Source organism: Lepisosteus oculatus, chromosome 7 (assembly GCF_040954835.1).
Source record: "Lepisosteus oculatus isolate fLepOcu1 chromosome 7, fLepOcu1.hap2, whole genome shotgun sequence".
In the NCBI taxonomy this organism is placed as follows: domain Eukaryota; kingdom Metazoa; phylum Chordata; class Actinopteri; order Semionotiformes; family Lepisosteidae; genus Lepisosteus; species Lepisosteus oculatus.
Genome location: NC_090702.1, coordinates 36,153,636 through 36,174,493, shown reverse-complemented (window position 1 = coordinate 36,174,493; position 20,858 = coordinate 36,153,636). Strand labels below are relative to the sequence as shown.

At 41.4% G+C, this 20,858-nt stretch overlaps 2 protein-coding genes across 2 annotated transcripts; one reads left to right on the top strand and one right to left on the bottom strand.

Annotated features, from left to right (window-relative positions):
• The first annotated feature begins 11,390 nt into the window (after positions 1-11,390).
• LOC138240848 (uncharacterized protein F54H12.2-like) lies at positions 11,391-12,695 on the top strand. Its single transcript, XM_069192915.1, has 2 exons — positions 11,391-11,978; positions 12,237-12,695. Exons 1-2 carry the CDS (start codon positions 11,391-11,393, stop codon positions 12,693-12,695), a joined length of 1,047 nt encoding a protein of 348 aa, XP_069049016.1.
• Positions 12,696-17,907: 5,212 nt separating this feature from the next.
• LOC138240847 (uncharacterized protein F54H12.2-like) lies at positions 17,908-19,212 on the bottom strand. The gene is made up of 2 exons (XM_069192914.1): positions 18,625-19,212; positions 17,908-18,366 (listed from the first exon to the last, which is right to left on the bottom strand). Exons 1-2 carry the CDS (start codon positions 19,210-19,212, stop codon positions 17,908-17,910), a joined length of 1,047 nt encoding a protein of 348 aa, XP_069049015.1.
• Between the last annotated feature and the right edge of the window lie 1,646 nt (positions 19,213-20,858).

Sequence of the window (20,858 nt, the reverse complement as noted above, 5' to 3'; positions counted from 1 at the left end):
TTAATTTCATTTTTTTGTCAGGCTTACACTGTTTTGTTACTTTATAACAATTATAACTTCATTCATTCCATGCTACCTGTTTTGTTATCCTGATGGATCCACCTTGTCAACAGATTCTTGTTGTACAGCACATACAGTAAATATTTGTTCCTTTTACTTGCCTAAAGTAAACTTAATTTAAAATCATACTGCATCTGTAAGAGTGTGTGCTAAACAACCTAATAAATAAATTATATTATTAATAAAACATTTAATCCAAAAAATTAATTTAATTACTTATGTCACAGAACATTTGTAAAGCAATGCAAAGTGTAATACGTTATAGTTAAAATATTCATATGCCGATTTAAACCTTTATGTAACCAGAAAGTCCCATTTGTATGATGACTTTCATTTGATGTCTTTAAAAGTAAGAGAATTTGCTTTCACAATGTCCTAATAGACCAAGTCTTGAATAAGTAATAGTTATGAAGAGAGCAGCCTTCAAGGCTGTTATAGGATCTGTGTAGTTTTATAGCACCTAAATCATCTAACATTTTTCATGTATGTAAACAATTGTGATACTTTTAAACAATGAAATTCTGTATATTTTTCATATTCTTTTAAAACATTAACAAGACTTTTAATTGATTCTTAATATCAGAATTTGTTCTTCAGAGACTGGGAACCTGTTTTAATTAAGAAATAGGATTAACCTTCCCCCAGCAACCCATACTGTATCTAATAATGAACAAAAGACAATAAACCATTGCTTATAAATCAATATATATGGGTTTGAATTTATTGCACATCACATTCTTTAGAATTACACTTAGCAAACCCAGAATGTTCCCTGATTTATTGTAAAGGATTTTTATTAAAGGTTAATTACTTTGCTTCTGTGTCATTCAAAAGGAATGATAAAAGACAATAAGACATGTTAATAAAATGAACATTCCCTTAGGATAAAACTTATATCCTTTTGTTGTATGCATCATAAGCCTCATATATTAATTTTGTGGTTGATTAATGTTGATGCATGGATTAAAATATTACAGTATCGAATTTTTGCAGTGTCCTTGTAGTCCTGATCAGAATGTGTGTATTTTATATCACACAGGGTATCTTTTTAAATAGTTTTTGAAACATACTGTTTATGATATGACTTTCCCATTAAGTAGTTCAACAGATATTTTATATGCAAGCTGTTCTGCGATAAGGAGAGATGATTTACAGTAGGTGATACAGACATAGCATTATAGTACATTTTATCCATTAGGAATTGATTTTTATTAAAAAATATTTTTATAGCATATTTAATTATTTTTAAAAACAAAACAACAAAATTCAACATAAAATGTATACAAATGAAAGATTACAACAAGAGCCATTTAACATATACTAACAAAATGTACATCTCAAAAAGACAAGATTGTAACTATGAGCATTAAACTGCATTTGGATTCTGAGTCATGTAAAAAAGTATTTCCATACACCTGACAATCTGTGATATCATTTTTCATCCTACATTTGATGTAGTCAGCTTTTTTCTCCATAGCTTAATTACTTTTACTGCTTTAGCTTTGTCTTACCTTTTTTGAATTACAAAAGATATGCCGGGGTGTGCAGACAACTTTAATTGGTAGGAACAATTAGGTGTTTTCTCTTGCTCCAGTGATGTAATGCCAGCAGTAACTTATTCTATATACTGTACTAATTTAAGGCTCAGAAATGATATTAACTTCTGAAGGTTAGCAGAATGTGCAGAATTCATTACAGAATAGGTTATCACAGGTCATAAGTTAAACCTAAGAAAAAAATTAAAAACGTTAGAGTGATTGTCTCATTGAGACAAGTGTGAGTCATATAAACTATTCACTCTCTAGAGTGCTGGTGCTTTAGAAGGAGACCCGCCTACCATGAGCACATTTTCTTACTGCTTTATCCAATACAGAGATATGGGGGAGCTGGAGCTCTTGGCAAGCAACGGACGCAAAGCAGGATACACCCTGGACACAACACCACTCAATCTCAGGTCACACACTCACACCAGGGCCAATTATACAGCCAATTAACTTACCAGTATGTCTTTGGACTGTGGGAAGAAACCCATCCAAATACAGACAACAAACTCCACACAGATAGCACCCAAGGAATTGACATCTGGGTCCCAGTGCTGCAAGGCTAACCACTAATCACTGCACCACCGTGCCACCCATTTATGTTAATTTTCAATTTCAAATTGGAACAAAACATTCAATTTTAGGAATGCATGATGAAAAGAAAAGCTTGAAAGACAGGTACTGTACATGCAGTATCATTCTAAATATTAAACAAATGTTTTAAGGGAACTGTTACCATGAATGGCACGATTAGGCTGCAACACCTCTTGATTTTATTTTAATAGAGCCTTGAGTAGCAGTTCTTTATTTGCTGCAGAGGAAATTAGGTTCAAGAATGAAATCAGATTTTGGATTAATTCCAGCTGGAAAAGGTGGGGCAGTGCCCTTTACCATTACAGCTCTTTTTAAAACTTGAACAACTGGTAATTTATTGTTATTGAAAATTACTTAGGACTTGTTTCCACATGATCAACAGCATGAAAAATGTCCAAAAATTTTAGAGGCTTTACAAAGTGCTTTTAGAATAATATTTTACTATTGACCCATAATTCTTCTTTTGAGAATAACTGACATATGTTTTGAGCAGAAAAAAATGTGAAAGAGTGATAAACTGTGGAAGGAATGAGCATTAAAAAAGGGGATAGAGAATTTAAAAGTTGCTGCTACTGAAAATGTAAATCTATAACACAAAAAATCAACATGAAAACATAGTTTTTCTTTTTTGAAGACTTCCCACTACACCGTTGGTGGTGGTGGAAGGAAGTCCCCATTAACTGTAAAGCTCTTTGGGTGGAGTGTCCAGAAAAGTGCTATATAAGTGTAAGCAAGTATTATGATGATGATAATAATAATAATAATAATAATTATTATTATTATTATTATTATTATTAATCATCATCGTCGTCGTCGTTGTTATTATTATTATTATTATTATTATTATTATTATTATTACACCCTCAGCTCCTGTGTTGGTCTCTTTCTGATTGAATTCTACAAAAGTAGACTTCTTTTGACGTTATCGGGTTCATGAAAACTAAAAATATACCTTAACAAACATCATCCTCTCTGCCTGTAAAGTAGATTTCCTACAATTTCTAGCCTTTAAACATGTTCAGTTCCCTCTTTTATAGCCCAAATTATTTATTAATTTCCTTACCCACTTATACTTTCCACTAAGTCTGACTTTTTTTAAATTGTTACCTAACAATTAAATTATTTGGACAAGGGGTCAGAGCAGATATACTGTAGATGGCGATTTTATTACTAATTCCTTCACCATTGTCATTAATATTCAGAGAAAAAATCAAAGTTTAAAAATATAAGATAATTAATATTAACAATGACCTTACAATTTTGTATTACACAGAGAAATCTAATATTAGAGGTTAAGATGAGAAAAACAAATGGAAATACACTAGTGTCTGGAATGAAAGTAAGAAACACAATACTGTATGTTCCTTCAAAACTCATGACTTATAAATTCACATAAAAATAAGTGAGGCATTCACCCATTAATTCATGGTTTGCAGTATCTTCACTTTTGCCGATGAGGTTATCCAACAATCCAGAGGACAAAATATTTAGCTCTTGTATGTGGACCTATTTAAGCTCTTAAAAATGTACTGTACTGTATGTACTGTACAGTACTGCTTATGCTGGAAATTACTAGCTCTCTTTACATTAAATATTATCAAAAATGAAAATAACTTTTTTAAATTGCTTTAAAAAGTAATTATTACACTTCAATTTTATTTTTAAAATGATCAAGACAATCTTTATATGATTCCTTATTATAAAGGTAAAATTCTCCTATGAAAAAATATCTTTATCCCAGAAGGAAATTATTTCTTGATTCTCTTTGTTCTGTCTTAATAGCATGTGAGGTCTGCATACCTAAAAGGACTGCGTACTATTATTCACCAAAATAATTAGGCCTTTTTCAAACTAAGTGGAATTTATAACTTCTCGACAGATATAGGTCAAAGCTGTTAGACAGAGACTTTGCAGGGTTAGAAAGAGTCGGAGTGAGCTGTGACAGTGCTGCTCCCAATAGATTGGAATGATTGACTGTAGATTTTTTAGTTCTTCATAGTAGCAGTGGCTGAGATTCTAGGTCAGATTCTTAAAACAAAGTGTTTGTAAAGTGTCACTGAACAAATGCTCAAATATTCGGAGATGTAATCTGTGCATAAAATTGTGGACAAAGATTTGATTAAGAGTTGCAGAATACAGACTTGATTAACTTTTTCAGAAGCAGAATTTTGCAAATTCAGTCAGGTTATTGTGAATAAGGTTTTTAGTTCATTATTATTCCAGTACTGTATAGAATCTTTGCTGGCATACTGTATATAAAATAGAAGCAACTGCAACCACTAAACAACTCCTTTTGTGTTTTTTGCTATACAGTGAATGGCCCCGGCTAGCTCTGTTGGTAGAGTATGAGACTTACGGTACTGTACAATCTCAGGGTAGTGGGTTTCTGTCCCGCATCGGGTGCCAGGTCATTCATGTTGGAGGGTTGGCACAAGGCTAACAAGCCTGTCCTGTAAAAACACACACAAAAAAATTGTTATGGTAACAGTACTATGATCTTGCTGCCCCTACACGCCGGAAGGCATAACAGGCAGACATCCACATCCGTATACAGTACGGAGAATAGAGAAAATGAAATGCTGAATAATCAGAACTGCAAAATATGGACAACGCCCAATTGCAAAAATTTCCCATTGGTGACACATGGCCTATTACATCACTATTCTACAGAATTACTTCACCACATTTTCCATTAAGGTGTTTTACATTCTCATATACAAGAACTTCAGGAAGATGATGCCACTTGTAATTTAATCACTATGACAACAATATGAAAAAGGGAAAAAAGACATTAAACCTTTGCTATTATTTTCACAGTTGACCAGCATATACTGTAAGAGAACTATTTATCCAACTAGTCAGTTTAGAGTGGTTGAAGAGCACATTCCTCATTAAACAATAAAACCTGGAACAAAGTATCATTAGGAAATTGATCAATAATTTGCAATAACAAATACTATGCACGTACTGAAGTAATATTTCTATTAGTTTCAAAGATCACACAATTAATTTAGTTTTAATGAAACAATGAATGGCCAATGTTTCACCAGTAGTCGTGTGGACACCAGTAGTCGTGTGTCAAACCACGCATTTATAACTTAATCTCCTAGAAGTAATAATCACACACATTTTCAGCTGGGTCAACAGCTGTATGGGTCATCGTCTGTCATGTAGAGGAAATCCCCTAATGTACTTCTATCATTTTTTTAATTGATCAATGATCTATCACTGCATATAATATTTAATCATAATTCCTAAGACTCATATAGTGCTTTTCTGGACACTCCTTTCTAAGCACTTTACAGGCAATGGGGACTTTTAATGACCACAGAGAGTCAGGACCTTTGTTTTACATCTCACCTGAAGAACAGCACCCTTTTTAAAGTGTAGTGTCCCCGTTACTATACTGATATGTTAGGATTCACACAGCTCGCAGGGTGAGCACTCCCTACTGGTCCCACTAACACCTCTTCCAGCTGCAACTTATGTTTTTCCAGGAGGTCTCCCACCCAGGTACTGCAGGCTCATATCTGCTTATCTTCAGTGGGTTGCCATTTGTGAGTTGCAGTGTGATATAGCTGCTGGCTATCTATATTTTATCTATGTACTGTATTACTGGCTATATCTATATTTCAAAAGACATAAACATTCATACTCTCCCACCAGGGCCATTTTGTTCCAGACACCACTTAACATACAAGTACGTTTTTGGACAGTGGGAAGAAAATGAAGCACCAAGAGGAAACCCATGTGCAGCCCAAGCTCAGAATTATATACGGGGCCCCAGAAATGCTAACTCCTGTGCCATCGTGCCACCCTAAGTTTGCATATCTCTAAAATTTCATTTTGTGTGAATAATGAAATAATGAAATCAAAAAACAAATATACCGTAAAAGGATAGTGTAAATCAGTTGATGAGATGGTGGCACAAGAGTCAGGAGTAGCATTCTCGCACAGGCTGGCAGTTAAATTCCTGCTACCAGCTATATACTCCTGTCCTCAGAATAGCTCTGGAAACCCTCTCATGTTTATTTTTCTAAATTTTAAGACCAGTGATTGATCCAACAGCACACTGTTTATATCCATAACAATGTGTTTCTGGGAATTTACTTGGTTTGTCTCCCCAAAATTCATGATTTGCATATAATTATTTTTTGCTAAAGATTAAAGAAAATATTTAAAATTGTGCATGGAGTATGGCTTCAACATAACAGGCAGTAATAATGTAAAAATAATACTTAGATAATCAGGTACATAGTGTTCTCAACAGTCAAATTAACAATCAGATCTATTCAGCATCTGAATGTCTTCAGCAATAAAGTGATAATGTCAACATTGTGCATTAATGTATTGTTTCATCATTGGTTATAGTTTTGAAAACAAGAATTATAATCAGAAAATCTAACATGGATGCTGCAAGCCTTTTCTTTCTATTTACTAAAACATTCTTTAGCTTTACCTTAAAATGTTTTATTTAAACTACAATATTATTTTTAAATTAGTGGCAGTAGATTAGGAGAAGAGAGTTAGAATTCCTTTGTTTGTAATTAAGAAATGCAATCTGTTTACTTCAAATACATTGCAGAATAATCAAAAATAAGTACTGTAGGTTTAGTTTTATAATATAAGGCATTCAGTGATCTGCCTAATACAGAACAAGAATGCTTATTCTGGATATTTGCACTGTGAATCTTCAGTCCACATTTAAAGAAAAAGTTTTAAATAAAATGGTGAAAGGGAGGAAGCTATAAAGGTACTATTTTTATACAAACAAGGCATCATTACTGCAGAGACTAAGTTTTATGTCACAGATTCCTTTTTAATTAATCAAATGAAAGATATAGCTCTCTTTTTTCTGACTAAGTTCTTAAAAGATTATCAATACCTGATAAACAAATAATAGAACAATATTATCTGTTTAAATCTATAAAACAGAATTTTTTATTTTTATCTATTATATTGTCTCCCAGAGTGAGAGTTCTGAAACTAAGGAATTGGCATGGAGTTCATACCATTTATAAACCTCATGAAACATAAACAAATGAAAGACATTTTTAAAAGAAGCCTAAAATAGAAAACTGAAATCAATTTAGCAATTAAGAACATGACCTGCGCGAAAATCAGAAGACACAGTGGTCCACCAGAAGAAAAACAGCGGTTTAAAGGACTGTCCTACACTCATAAGCTAAAAAAGTTTAAGCTTTTTAGTTGTGAACAAAGGGAAGTATGAAGAGAACGGATATACTGTACGATTTTGAAATCATCTCTAGCATTGACAAAATCAGCCCAGTATACTTCTATAGAATCAACTGTGGTACACAAACCAGTGGACATGAGTAGAAGAGTATTAACATGCTCAGGACAGGATGCCTATGCACTATTATACACAAATAGTTGTGGAGATCAAGAACACTCTATCCAGATACCTTGTTGAAACTGAGAACCTGACTTCTTCCACCCAGATTCCAGTCTATCAAGTTTTATTCATTCTGCCCCTGCTTGCTCACTTGAGTTGACTGCTAACCTGAACCGATTAAATAGAAACATTTTTAGTCCCATTTGAGCCATTCGGTCATTCAGTGGTGACCTGTATATCATCTGGGATTTCTAATCCATTTTGTTGCTATGATGGTTTAAGAGAATAAAAAGTGAATCACCTTTTAAACTTTTAAAACAACAGTGTATGTGAAAACGTATCATGCCACAGCAATACATTTCTATGTTTATTAAATATACTGTAGTTACAGCAGAAATCCTATAATTAAAATAATAATTACACAGTGAGCTCCTTTATATTGAACAGCTTGCTTTAAATATGATATGTGAAGGAACAAAATGTTTTTTTAATCTTTTGTCTGTAGAGGATTAAGTAAAGTAGAAAACCCAAATATACTTCTACCATCTGTAATAAACAATAATATAGTTCATCTGCATGGTATAAAAAATTAGATCTCTAATATTTTACAGGGTTATACATGTCCTAGAAAAACATGTTATTCATGACCTCTGATAAACTTACCTGGTGTAAAAAAAAAAAACTGATTCAGGACTAAATTATTCTCAAATCTTCTGCTAACAAGGTGATTTTTAGTCCTGCGCAAATCAGGCTAGTCATATTCTACATACAATTTAAAAACTCCAGTATTTTCTGGCAGTACTGAAGACTTATGTTTGAACCTTTTATAGAATTTAAAACTACAGATATACAGTAGATGTGTTTTTCATTTGGTTTATTTACATTAAATCTTGTTTTATTTTGTACAACTCTGATATATGTATTGTGTCACACCCAGCCCTCTGAATCACATACTTTAATGAGGACAACTGAAATGAGATGGGGCTGTACTTTGCAACTCCTGTTTCTTGGGGGAAGGGGCTGCTGAGTTCATATTGAAAGGACTCTGTAGTTTGGAAAGTGATGGCAGTGGGTGTATGTACTGTAAGCATGTAGGGAAATTCAATCTGAGCATCTGAGCATTCCTCTTTTGTGTAATGCCAAACAAAATAGATGTAATTAAAATTATTATTATTTTAGACAAATGTATAAGTAACATGGTTGACATAAGAGTAACAGTTGACATGAGAGTTTTTTAACAACAGCATTTTAATTATGGTAGTAGTATAAAGCGACACCTTTCGTCAAACTTTTGACAGGTACCACGCCCCCTTTTCCATCCAATGGTCGTCCGCTGTGTTTGGTTGTCCCGCCCCCCAGCCATCCAATGGCGTGTTGTTATTTGTGCATGACCCGCCCCCTCAGGAGCCAATGGTGTGGGTCGGAACCCCCTACCGGCCGGTCGCCCCGACGCCTCGGGGTGCCAAAGCCCCCAGCCGGCGCATCCCTGGTTGTGTGCGAGTGTGTATTGGTTTGGAAGTGGGAGCATGTCTGCCGCGGGGTTGAGTGCGCTCTATTATAACCCTAGGAAATCGGGCAGTTACGGCGGCGCAGGGGGTCTGTTGCGGGCCGCGAGATCCCGGGGTGTGCGCGGCGCCAGCCGCGGGCGGGTGGTCGAGTGGCTGTCCGGCCAGGCTGCTTATACGCTGCACAAGCCGGCGCGCGTGTGTTTTAAGAGAAACAGGACGCTGGTGTCCGAAATGGACTGGCAGTGGCAGGCCGACTTGGTGGACATGAGAGAACACCAAGCGTTCAACGACGGTTTCTGTTACATCTTAATGTGTATAGACATGCTGTCTAAATACGCTTGGGCCGTGCCGCTGAAAACCAAGACTGGTGGGGCCGTGACAGGCGCTTTCCGAAATATACTGCAAGAGGGTCGGACTCCTAAAAAGCTACAAACGGACGAGGGTAAAGAATTTCTTAACAGGACCTTCCAAAATTTTCTCAAACGTGAGAATATTAAACATTTCGTTACGGCCAGCGATGTGAAGGCTAGTGTGGTCGAAAGGTTTAACAGAACTATTAAAACAAAAATGTGGAGGTACCTGACACACAAAAACACCTTTCGTTATATCGACGTCCTTTCAGATCTTATTTACGCTTATAACCATAGTTACCACACGACTATTAAACGAACCCCGGCTTCTGTTACGCCCGACAACTCCCTTGAGGTGTGGAGAACGGTCTATGACGCTCACTTTAAGAGAAAACCGTCAAAGTTTTCATTTAATGTGGGTGATCGCGTGCGGGTGTCCAAAATAAAGGGAGTGTTTGAGAAGGGATATGAACAGACCTTCACAGATGAAATTTTCATTGTCAAAGAGCGGTCCGCGGCTCTGAGACCCTATTACAAACTGCAGGACTACGCAGGCGATGATATTAAGGGTTCCTTCTATGCCGAAGAGCTACAGAAGATAAACCCGGATGTTGAGAACGTCTACCGCATCCAAACGATTTTAGCAACCAGGGGTCGTGGCAAAAACAAACAGCTTTTGGTAAAGTGGCGTGGCTGGAGCGATAAATTCAATAGTTGGGTGAAGGCTTCTGAGGTCCGAGACATATAGAGGTGGTGAAAAATGAACCCCAATGGTTTCTATGTGACGCTGGCCAGTAATTCATCCTCAAAGATGTTTCCAAAGAACACTAACGCCTGCTTCACAGAGCATCTGGCAAAGGCGATTGACCTGGACGGGGGCTGGGAAGTGGGCCTGGTCGAGCTACACTATCCGAATACACTAAACACTTTTGATGAAGACGAAGTTTTTCTGTTCATCAGCGAGGAGCTCAAGACTATCTGGACCTGTACCTTACCGAGAGGGTACTACGGCAACATCGAACAGCTCTTGCATGAAATGAAACGGGCTGCTGAAAAATCCAAGTTAACGGCTGTAAGTCTTAAATACAACCCCATTAGCCGTTCGGTAAGAATTGTTAGTGATAAACGGTTTGTTATGCAGCTGCGTAACCGCCTAGCTCGGATGTTGGGTTTCAATTCGGGTGTCGCGGGTGTAAAATCACCGCACCCCGTCGATATGACTGGCGGATTTAACACCATGTATATATACACCGATATCATAGAACACCAGTTAGTAGGCGACGTCTACGCACCGCTTTTGCGTTGTGTGCCCTTCAGAGGCGTGGATGGTGAATTCGTCACAGTATTGTACGACAAACCCCATTACGTGCCGGTGAGCATCGACCATTTTAACAACATCACTATTGAAATAAAGACGGATCAAAACGAACACGTGTCATTTGCATTTGGAAAGGTCATCGTCAAGCTGCATTTCAGACCTGTGAAAGCGTCAAACATCTAAAAGGATGACGGTCATCAAGAGCTACGGGGATCCTTCTCTGTATACCCACTACTACAAACAACAGGCTGGTTATGGATTACCAGGATTTTCAGGGCTACCGGTTCAGTACGGCGCTGGTATCGGTGGTATTTTCAGAGCGCTATTTAGAAAAGCCGTGCCTTTTCTGAAACGCGGGTTTGAAATAGCTAAGCCGCACATGGCATCGGCTGCTAAAAACATCGCCAAAGACGTGGTCGGCAACGTTACAAGCGCGGTCATGTCTAAGGTGGGTGCACATCAGCAGGAAGGTTCGGGTCTAGCATACATCCGCAGGGGTGTCGGTAGAAAAAGACAGACGTCATCATCCCACCGTCGGGGGCCGCCGAAACCTGATAAAAGAACGGCTAAGCGCAGACAGGCAACTCATAGAAGCTTCAGGTCGACCAAGAAGAGCGTGACACACCGCAATCAACGCGACACGAAACGAGACATATTTTAAACATGGCATTTGTTCACGGCGGGTCTGCAGAATGCGCCAAGTCGGAGTTGGACATATTTCAATTAGCGCCTACCCAAACAAGCGTCGAGAAAAGTTTTTACATAGAAGTTCCACCCCTCACGGCCCTCACGGAAAACGCACCTCTGGAGTTCTACGTCGCAGGCAACGGTGAAGATTATTTAGATTTAAACAACACGCTGCTCTATCTGACCTGTAAAATAACGGAAGCAGACGGTCGGGACATTGATGCGGCAGCCCGTGTGAGCCTGGTGAACTACCCCATCGCTGCCATCTTCAGCCAGGTTGACATCACCGTAGGAGACCGATTGATCAGCCAGAGCAACAACTGCTATCCTTACAGAGCCTTTATAGAGTCGGTCCTGAACTACAGTGAAGAGACGCTGAAGACGCAGTATTCAACAGGTCTCTTTTACAAAGACACAGCCGGTGAACACGAGTCCACAATTTTGGATGGTCCCAATCAGGGGTTCCGAAAAAGAGCATCATACACGACGCAAAGCCGAAAACTGGAGCTCCTGGGACACATTCACGCCGACCTGTTTTTTCAGGACAAACTACTACTGAATGGCGTAGACCTGAAAATAAAACTCACGCGAAACAGAGATGCTTTCTGCTTAATGAACAACGCCGGAGAACACAAACTGAGCGTACTCTCTGCATCTTTGTTTGTGAAAAGAGTCAGAGTGTCACCCGGGGTCAGACTGGGACACGCCGAAGCACTCCTGACGGCCAACGCTAAATACCCCATAGACCGCGTACAGATGAAAGTCTTCAGCCTGCCTGCCGGGAGCCGTGTGTGTAACCAAGAAAACCTCTTTCTCGGGCAGCTACCCAAAGTGGTCATTTTGGGGTTTGTGGACAACGCGGCATTCAGCGGCAGTTTTACCCAAAACCCCTTCAATTTTAAACACTACAACGTTAACTTTCTGGCTCTCTACGCGGACGGGGAACAAATCCCCACTAAACCGCTTCAACCAGACTTCCAGAATGGACATTGCGTCCGTGAATATTTTAATCTGGTGGAAACAGCCGGGAAGCGTCTGAAAGACAAACCTGTTCTGGTGGACCGCGAGGAGTACGCACGCGGTTACACATTGTTCGCTTTCAACCTCAGCCCCGACGACGAGTGCACAGGACATTATTCACTTATCAAATCGGGTAATCTGAGAGCTGAAATACGCTTCGCGACCCCGCTACCCACAACAGTTAACATGGTTGTGTACGCGCTGTTCGACAACGTGATAGAGCTGGATATGAGACGTCAAGTCATTTACGACTTCAGCTAAAAAGCGCTGGGAGACCACACAACCTGCACATAAAGATGAACACCAAACAGCTGGAAGACATTCTAACCCGAGACCGCTATACCCGAGACAGTTTTCTAGGCGTGTTCCCCAGTGATGCCCTACCGAGCGAGAGACTGGCGCGGCGCCCTCTGAGTTTAATAGTTAATACTCACCCACACGACCGCCCCGGTGAACACTGGCTGGCTATTTACTTACCCGACGACGAGGGCGCAGAATTTTTCGACTCCTACGGATTTTCACCCGAAGCCTTTTTCTTTCCCAAGAACATTAATGATTTCTTAAACAGAAATGCTAACTCCATATTTTACAATAACAGACAATTGCAAGATTCTTTTGCAGTGACCTGCGGTCTACACTGCGTCTTTTTTCTAAACCATAGATGTAAAGGTTTATCTTTTAGAAACATTTTAGAACTTTATTCTACGGATGCAATCCAGAATGACCGCATGGTGGAAATGTTTCTGAAAAGAACTTTACGGCGTTAACTACATGCTGCCGGGCGAGAAAGCCGAGTTTTTGGTTTGGTATGAAGAATGCCGGGGAAGTGTGTTTAACTTACAGAGAGAGTTGAAACGTTACTGCCAGTTGGATGTGGCAATTCTAAGAGAAGGCTGTGTCAGGTTTCGGGACGAGGTCATGAATATGACCAGACAGACACGCGTGACTGAGTCAGGGGCCGCCTGCGTTGTGTGCATCGACCCCTTTCAGTTTGTGACCATCGCTAGTGTCTGCATGGCCATGTTCAGACTTATGTTTTTACAGGAAGAGACGATTGCGTTGCTACCCCATGACAATTACCACCGCCAGCAAAAACGATTTTCTACACCCAGCATTCAATGGCTTATGTACATTGAACACACAGAGCGCGTTAAAATCCAACACGCGTTAACCACGGCCGGTGAGTTCAAGGTTGGCCCATATTTTCTGGATGGGTATGCTGTAATTGACGGCGTGCCGACAGCCTTTGAGTTCAACGGTTGCTTTTTTCACGGTTGTAGCGTTTGTTATTGTGAAAGCGATTTTAATCAGCTGACAAACACTACTTTTGGTTGGTTGTACAGAAAGACGATGGTGAAAATTAATTTTCTCAAAATGAGAGGTTTTAACGTGCGTGTTTTGTGGGAGCACGAGTTCAGAGACATGCTTGTTGAAAATGGAGACTTGGGTAAATTTCTAACAGCCGCACAATTACCAGAGCCTCTGCAACCTCGCGAGTCGCTTTTTGGGGGGAGAACAAATGCGATTTGTTTGCATTACACAGCGCAGCCCGGTGAAAAAATTCATTACTATGATTTCACCAGTCTGTATCCGTTTGTGAACAAAACTAAAAAATACCCACTGGGCCACCCCCGAATAATATATAACAACTTTGGAGATTTAAAACTGTATTTCGGTTTAGCGAAGGTGAAAGTTTACCCACCCAGACGTTTGTACTTTCCAGTTCTACCAACCAAAATTGACAAAAAACTGTTTTTCACGCTGTGTCGTACGTGTGCTGAAACAAAACAGACCACCCCCTGTGAGCACAGTGATGAAGATCGCGCCTTGACTGGTGTCTGGTGCACCCCCGAATTACAGAAGGCCGTAGACCTGGGGTATAGAGTGTGTAAAATTTACGAAATTTGGCATTTCGAAAAGGCCTCACACGATCTTTTTACCGACTACATCAAACTGCATCTGAAAGGGAAGCAGGAAGCTTCGGGGTTTCCAGAGTGGTGTACAGATGTCGCGAAACAACAAAGATATATCGGCGAATATTATGAAAAAGAGGGCGTCCGGCTGGACCCCGGCAACATTAAAAAGAATCCGGCCAAAAGACAGCTTTCAAAAATTGCCTTGAACAGTTTGTGGGGGAAGTATGGGCAAAGAGACAATTTACCACAGACCACCATTGTGAGAAACCCCGATGAATTGTTCCGGTACTTATTTACGCCATATCATGAGGTGTCAGCCTGCGAGTTTATCGATGAAAACACAGCCTGTGTTACGTGGAAACACACTAAACACCACTATACGGGCCATTCAAACACTAACATTTTCATCGCTAGCTTTACAACCGCCTATGCCCGCTTGGAGTTATACAATCTGCTAAATGCTTTGCAAGGCCGTTGTCTCTACCATGACACAGATTCCGTTATCTTTGTGAGCCGGGAGGGTGAGTGGAATCCGGAACTGGGCGACTACTTGGGTGAGTTGACCAGCGAAATCGATGCTGGTCAACACATCACCGAGTTTGTGTCAACAGGACCCAAGTCGTACGGGTACAAACTGTCTGGAGGGAAAGCCTGTTTAAAGGTAAAAGGCATTACGCTCAATGTGAACAATTGTGAAAAAGTTAACTTTGAGAGTCTGCGGGACTTGGTTTTTGACTATGGCGTTAACCCTTATGCAGAGTGCCGGGAATTTAAACACATTTCTATTCAACAGCCGATGATCGTGCGTGTTAAAAAGGATTGGCGCATTGAGACCCGGACCTTAAAGAAAACCCAGAAGGTGGTGTACGACAAGCGGGTGCTGCAAGAAAATTTGACATCGTTGCCCTACGGATATTAACACGATGGATGTCAGGTTAAAACACCCTTTTTCGTGCATTTTGTCCGGACCCTCGAATTGCGGTAAAAGTTATTTTATAAAACAGCTCTTGGAGAGCGGTGATACCGTTATGACTCGTAAACCCGAAAACATAGTCTGGTGTTACAGCTGCTGGCAACCTCTATACGACGAGTTGCTTGTGAAATTTCCATACATTCAGTTTATAGAAGGACTACCGACGTCGTTTTCCGACGACCAGCTACTGCCGCCGGGTAGCGTAAATTTGATTATAGTGGATGATTTGATGGAGTCTGCGTGTGAAAATAATGAGATAGAAAAAGCTTTTACCAAATACGTACACCACCGAAACCTCAGCATCATGTATATCGTCCAAAATGTGTTTTGTCAAGGTCGGAAAAGTAGAACCATTGCGTTAAATACAAAGTACATGGTGCTGTTTAAAAACCCTAGAGATAAACTACAGATTACAACCCTGTCCCGGCAGATGTACCCCGGTAAAGCCAAATTTTTTTTGGAAGCGTTCGATGACGCTACTAAAAAACCTTTCGGTTACTTGTTGGTGGATTTAAATGCCGACACCCCAGATGACTATCGCTTGCGAACAGGTCTTTTCCCCCCAGATGTACCCACGGCTTATGTGTTTAAAAAATCTAAAAGTCGGTGATCTCACAACCACCGACTCAGTCGAAAAACACGTTCGGGGCGTCGTCATGTCTTCACGCGTTCGGAGAAACCTGACTCTCTTAAATTTTCTGGTAAAAGCCACCCCCAAACAGCGGAAAGCTATTCTCTGCGGGGCTACAAATGATCTTGTACAGGCCATAGCTGAAATCGCCTTGAATACCTTGAAAGGGAACATACCGTTATCTGCTAAGCAGTTTGGGACCCTGAAGAGAAAGCGTAAGCTTATAAAGACTTTGAGTCGAAAGGGTCTTTCTCTTAAAAGAAAGAGACTCTTGGTGAACCAGTCCGGTGGTTTTATCGGGGCGCTGTTGAGTATTGCCGTACCACTGATTACGGGACTTCTACAACGTCGATAATGGAGCACGCTGAAAAAATGTACCTGGTACCTCAGAAACAGCTCGAGCGACTCCGAGAGCGGTCTGGGGTCGAAAGCGATGTAAGAAAAATAACCGCCCGTCGACTGGATGATGAAATGCGTGACATTCTGCAGAACTCGCATCTGCCCGAATATGAAAAAGTGAAATTGTACAGCCAGGTGTTGCAACGGTATTTGGCATTAGTACGCCAGGAGACTTCCGAAAAGGGGACTTTAACCGTTGTACTACCGGAAAATGCACCCACCGAACTATCACGTACGTTCGCGCAACCGCCGTCATCGAGCGAGGCTGACTTTGGGTATATTTTGGACAGCGTGTCTCAGAGGTTCCGGAGAAATGCCGAGATATTGTTAAAGACCATGGCCCGCAATGAACCACTAATAGCCTGGAATGAAAAGGGGGAATTTGTGTACAAGGGGGCACCCGTTGAGGGCTCTCATATGATTGATCTTGTCCGGGCTCTCACGCAGCAGCAAGCAGTTGCTGGCGGTAAGAAGCCTAAAGGTTGGGATGTGTTCATGGAGGCTATGGCTGAAATCAACGTGCCGGGCACCTTGCTAGCCAACGCGGGTAACCGAGAGCTACTTGAAAAACTCAAGGCTGCCCCGCCGGGGTGTGCCGCGGCGGCCAAAACTTTAAAACAACCGGTAGAGTTGTCGACGGTCGACCCGGTCTCTAAGATAACCGCTGAAAGGAGACGATCATTAATACCTAGACCCACATGGCTGTCTTTGTAACATTTTTTTCTCTGGGTCTGTGTGTTTGTGTTAAATGACTTGAAATGTATATTAAAAAGCGTGCGCAATATGTTTAAAAATGGTTTGTCTGTAACATGTATTAAAAAAAGCTTGAGCGCTGTAACAGCGAATGTATAATAAAAATATTGTGTTGATTTTCATCCATGTTTTGTGTTCTTTTTAAATAATAACCACACAGACGTCGAAATGGTTCGATTTCATTTTTATTTTAGACGACCGATTAACATTTATGACATGTTTTAAATTGTCGTAAACACCCGCATAATTGAACATTCGTATTTTCAAAGGGGTTGAAAGGGTACCGGGGTCTCCGTCTCACACGACGTCGGTTTTTCAGAAACATTTCCACCATGCGGTCATTCTGGATTGCATCCGTAGAATAAAGTTCTAAAATGTTTCTAAAAGATAAACCTTTACATCTATGGTTTAGAAAAAAGACGCAGTGTAGACCGCAGGTCACTGCAAAAGAATCTTGCAATTGTCTGTTATTGTAAAATATGGAGTTAGCATTTCTGTTTAAGAAATCATTAATGTTCTTGGGAAAGAAAAAGGCTTCGGGTGAAAATCCGTAGGAGTCGAAAAATTCTGCGCCCTCGTCGTCGGGTAAGTAAATAGCCAGCCAGTGTTCACCGGGGCGGTCGTGTGGGTGAGTATTAACTATTAAACTCAGAGGGCGCCGCGCCAGTCTCTCGCTCGGTAGGGCATCACTGGGGAACACGCCTAGAAAACTGTCTCGGGTATAGCGGTCTCGGGTTAGAATGTCTTCCAGCTGTTTGGTGTTCATCTTTATGTGCAGGTTGTGTGGTCTCCCAGCGCTTTTTAGCTGAAGTCGTAAATGACTTGACGTCTCATATCCAGCTCTATCACGTTGTCGAACAGCGCGTACACAACCATGTTAACTGTTGTGGGTAGCGGGGTCGCGAAGCGTATTTCAGCTCTCAGATTACCCGATTTGATAAGTGAATAATGTCCTGTGCACTCGTCGTCGGGGCTGAGGTTGAAAGCGAACAATGTGTAACCGCGTGCGTACTCCTCGCGGTCCACCAGAACAGGTTTGTCTTTCAGACGCTTCCCGGCTGTTTCCACCAGATTAAAATATTCACGGACGCAATGTCCATTCTGGAAGTCTGGTTGAAGCGGTTTAGTGGGGATTTGTTCCCCGTCCGCGTAGAGAGCCAGAAAGTTAACGTTGTAGTGTTTAAAATTGAAGGGGTTTTGGGTAAAACTGCCGCTGAATGCCGCGTTGTCCACAAACCCCAAAATGACCACTTTGGGTAGCTGCCCGAGAAAGAGGTTTTCTTGGTTACACACACGGCTCCCGGCAGGCAGGCTGAAGACTTTCATCTGTACGCGGTCTATGGGGTATTTAGCGTTGGCCGTCAGGAGTGCTTCGGCGTGTCCCAGTCTGACCCCGGGTGACACTCTGACTCTTTTCACAAACAAAGATGCAGAGAGTACGCTCAGTTTGTGTTCTCCGGCGTTGTTCATTAAGCAGAAAGCATCTCTGTTTCGCGTGAGTTTTATTTTCAGGTCTACGCCATTCAGTAGTAGTTTGTCCTGAAAAAACAGGTCGGCGTGAATGTGTCCCAGGAGCTCCAGTTTTCGGCTTTGCGTCGTGTATGATGCTCTTTTTCGGAACCCCTGATTGGGACCATCCAAAATTGTGGACTCGTGTTCACCGGCTGTGTCTTTGTAAAAGAGACCTGTTGAATACTGCGTCTTCAGCGTCTCTTCACTGTAGTTCAGGACCGACTCTATAAAGGCTCTGTAAGGATAGCAGTTGTTGCTCTGGCTGATCAATCGGTCTCCTACGGTGATGTCAACCTGGCTGAAGATGGCAGCGATGGGGTAGTTCACCAGGCTCACACGGGCTGCCGCATCAATGTCCCGACCGTCTGCTTCCGTTATTTTACAGGTCAGATAGAGCAGCGTGTTGTTTAAATCTAAATAATCTTCACCGTTGCCTGCGACGTAGAACTCCAGAGGTGCGTTTTCCGTGAGGGCCGTGAGGGGTGGAACTTCTATGTAAAAACTTTTCTCGACGCTTGTTTGGGTAGGCGCTAATTGAAATATGTCCAACTCCGACTTGGCGCATTCTGCAGACCCGCCGTGAACAAATGCCATGTTTAAAATATGTCTCGTTTCGTGTCGCGTTGATTGCGGTGTGTCACGCTCTTCTTGGTCGACCTGAAGCTTCTATGAGTTGCCTGTCTGCGCTTAGCCGTTCTTTTATCAGGTTTCGGCGGCCCCCGACGGTGGGATGATGACGTCTGTCTTTTTCTACCGACACCCCTGCGGATGTATGCTAGACCCGAACCTTCCTGCTGATGTGCACCCACCTTAGACATGACCGCGCTTGTAACGTTGCCGACCACGTCTTTGGCGATGTTTTTAGCAGCCGATGCCATGTGCGGCTTAGCTATTTCAAACCCGCGTTTCAGAAAAGGCACGGCTTTTCTAAATAGCGCTCTGAAAATACCACCGATACCAGCGCCGTACTGAACCGGTAGCCCTGAAAATCCTGGTAATCCATAACCAGCCTGTTGTTTGTAGTAGTGGGTATACAGAGAAGGATCCCCGTAGCTCTTGATGACCGTCATCCTTTTAGATGTTTGACGCTTTCACAGGTCTGAAATGCAGCTTGACGATGACCTTTCCAAATGCAAATGACACGTGTTCGTTTTGATCCGTCTTTATTTCAATAGTGATGTTGTTAAAATGGTCGATGCTCACCGGCACGTAATGGGGTTTGTCGTACAATACTGTGACGAATTCACCATCCACGCCTCTGAAGGGCACACAACGCAAAAGCGGTGCGTAGACGTCGCCTACTAACTGGTGTTCTATGATATCGGTGTATATATACATGGTGTTAAATCCGCCAGTCATATCGACGGGGTGCGGTGATTTTACACCCGCGACACCCGAATTGAAACCCAACATCCGCGCTAGGCGGTTACGCAGCTGCATAACAAACCGTTTATCACTAACAATTCTTACCGAACGGCTAATGGGGTTGTATTTAAGACTTACAGCCGTTAACTTGGATTTTTCAGCAGCCCGTTTCATTTCATGCAAGAGCTGTTCGATGTTGCCGTAGTACCCTCTCGGTAAGGTACAGGTCCAGATAGTCTTGAGCTCCTCGCTGATGAACAGAAAAACTTCGTCTTCATCAAAAGTGTTTAGTGTATTCGGATAGTGTAGCTCGACCAGGCCCACTTCCCAGCCCCCGTCCAGGTCAATCGCCTTTGCCAGATGCTCTGTGAAGCAGGCGTTAGTGTTCTTTGGAAACATCTTTGAGGATGAATTACTGGCCAGCGTCACATAGAAACCATTGGGGTTCATTTTTCACCACCTCTATATGTCTCGGACCTCAGAAGCCTTCACCCAACTATTGAATTTATCGCTCCAGCCACGCCACTTTACCAAAAGCTGTTTGTTTTTGCCACGACCCCTGGTTGCTAAAATCGTTTGGATGCGGTAGACGTTCTCAACATCCGGGTTTATCTTCTGTAGCTCTTCGGCATAGAAGGAACCCTTAATATCATCGCCTGCGTAGTCCTGCAGTTTGTAATAGGGTCTCAGAGCCGCGGACCGCTCTTTGACAATGAAAATTTCATCTGTGAAGGTCTGTTCATATCCCTTCTCAAACACTCCCTTTATTTTGGACACCCGCACGCGATCACCCACATTAAATGAAAACTTTGACGGTTTTCTCTTAAAGTGAGCGTCATAGACCGTTCTCCACACCTCAAGGGAGTTGTCGGGCG

What these genes read in the sequence shown, in the direction of transcription:
- LOC138240847 (XM_069192914.1), bottom strand. Translation starts at nt 19,212, where the DNA reads ATGGCATTTGTTCACGGCGGGTCTGCAGAATGCGCCAAGTCGGAGTTG. An exon ending in ACAAACTACTACTGAATGGC is followed by an intron (nt 18,367 to 18,624) that starts GTAGACCTGAAA and finishes TTTCTCGGGCAG; the next exon opens with CTACCCAAAGTGGTCATTTT.
- LOC138240848 (XM_069192915.1), top strand. Translation starts at nt 11,391, where the DNA reads ATGGCATTTGTTCACGGCGGGTCTGCAGAATGCGCCAAGTCGGAGTTG. An exon ending in ACAAACTACTACTGAATGGC is followed by an intron (nt 11,979 to 12,236) that starts GTAGACCTGAAA and finishes TTTCTCGGGCAG; the next exon opens with CTACCCAAAGTGGTCATTTT.